At 35.8% G+C, this 1,290-nt stretch overlaps 1 protein-coding gene across 1 annotated transcript in view; it reads left to right on the top strand.

The window, feature by feature from the left end:
• Positions 1 to 874: 874 nt before the first annotated feature.
• The window catches only part of SMG1 (SMG1 phosphatidylinositol 3-kinase-related kinase), a gene marked incomplete at its 5' end in the record, with an annotated part of 57,212 nt that continues 56,796 nt past the window's right edge, over positions 875 to 1,290 (top strand). Inside the window, one exon of the mRNA XM_010016373.1 lies at positions 875 to 1,038. Coding sequence (XP_010014675.1) covers positions 875 to 1,038 — 164 coding nt within the window. The remainder of the gene's footprint in view (positions 1,039 to 1,290) is intronic.

Here is a 1,290-nt window from a genome sequence, read left to right as displayed (position 1 = left end):
TATATTGGATGAGTATTGTTTTACTGGTTTCAGTATAAAACCTCCAGAATTGCTTGTAAGAATTTAAAGTGTGTTTAAAGTGGTTGAATGTAGGTTCTGAATTCTCATGCGCACAGGTTTCATATACTAAAGTTACTGTATGTTTAAAAATGAAATCACATAGTATATCCAGTGAGAGCTGGTTCCAGAATTTTCACCATTTTCCTTAAAAGTTTATTACGGGCTGTAAATCAGTTTTCTGAGATGAGTGGTTTTAACTTAATACAGATATTTTTTTACTTGCTTTTTTGTCTGCAAACATTTACTCTGAAGGACAACAACTCTTAACATTCCAGCTTTTCTCACAGTAAAGCCAAATTCTTTGTTCTGCAATTTTTGTTTACAAAAACCTATATTGATTACCAGTGATGTTAATGATACTTCCAAGTAAGTGGGTATATTGCTTAATAAGGCCCATAGCATATTATGTAAATGTTCATGTGTGGATTAGTAATGACTTTCACGAATGGTAGACACTGTATTGCCTAGCTGTGGTGTATACCTGTACATAGTTGTATTTTGTTTTTCACTTCTGGGAAGTAATTTTTCCTTATATAGACCTCCAACTGGAAAGACACTTGACAACGTCCTGAGAAAAGGCACTGGCACACTAGAATACATTATTTTGCATGTTGCTGTGATAATGAGTCAATTGAGTCAATTCTAATCCTAGTGTGAATTTAGGGTCGCTTTTGAGGAAGCAGGTTAGATGTATTTTCCCGTGTCAAAAAGTTGCACATTTGGGATTGTCATTTAAATATGTTGCATTTGTAAGTGAATGTGAATCCTGCTCCTGTTATACCCCTGCATAAAAAAAATATTTTTCTCTTTATAGAACTGACAGTGCATCAGCTGACCAGGACAATTTAAAATACTCTTCATCCAGAGATCGGGGCAGTTCTGCCTCCTATGGATTACAACCCTCAAATTCAGCTGTGGTGTCTCGACAAAGACACGATGATATCAGAGTCCACACTGACATACAGAATGAAGAAAAAGGTATACAGATTGCTGTTTCATGTGTAAATTGTGAGGGGACATTCAGAGAAAGGCAGTAAACTTGAAATGGTGGAGATTACTTTCCAACTTCCTCAAAAAACAGTGTACTGATACAACTCATTGCCCTAGCATTGCTGTGTTGAGAGATTTATCAGGGATCAAAGAAATGTGGTTAGTATGAATAGTGAGAAAAATATGCAGCTGCATTAGGGGAAGAATGTGAGAGAAGACTTAATGCATTGACAGAATAAG

The sequence above is a fragment of the Nestor notabilis genome, unplaced genomic scaffold, assembly GCF_000696875.1.
Source record: "Nestor notabilis isolate BGI_N333 unplaced genomic scaffold, ASM69687v1 scaffold11266, whole genome shotgun sequence".
Taxonomy (NCBI): Eukaryota; Metazoa; Chordata; class Aves; order Psittaciformes; family Psittacidae; genus Nestor; species Nestor notabilis.
Note: the sequence above shows the minus strand (reverse complement) of the source record. Positions and strands in the feature narration are given on the sequence as shown.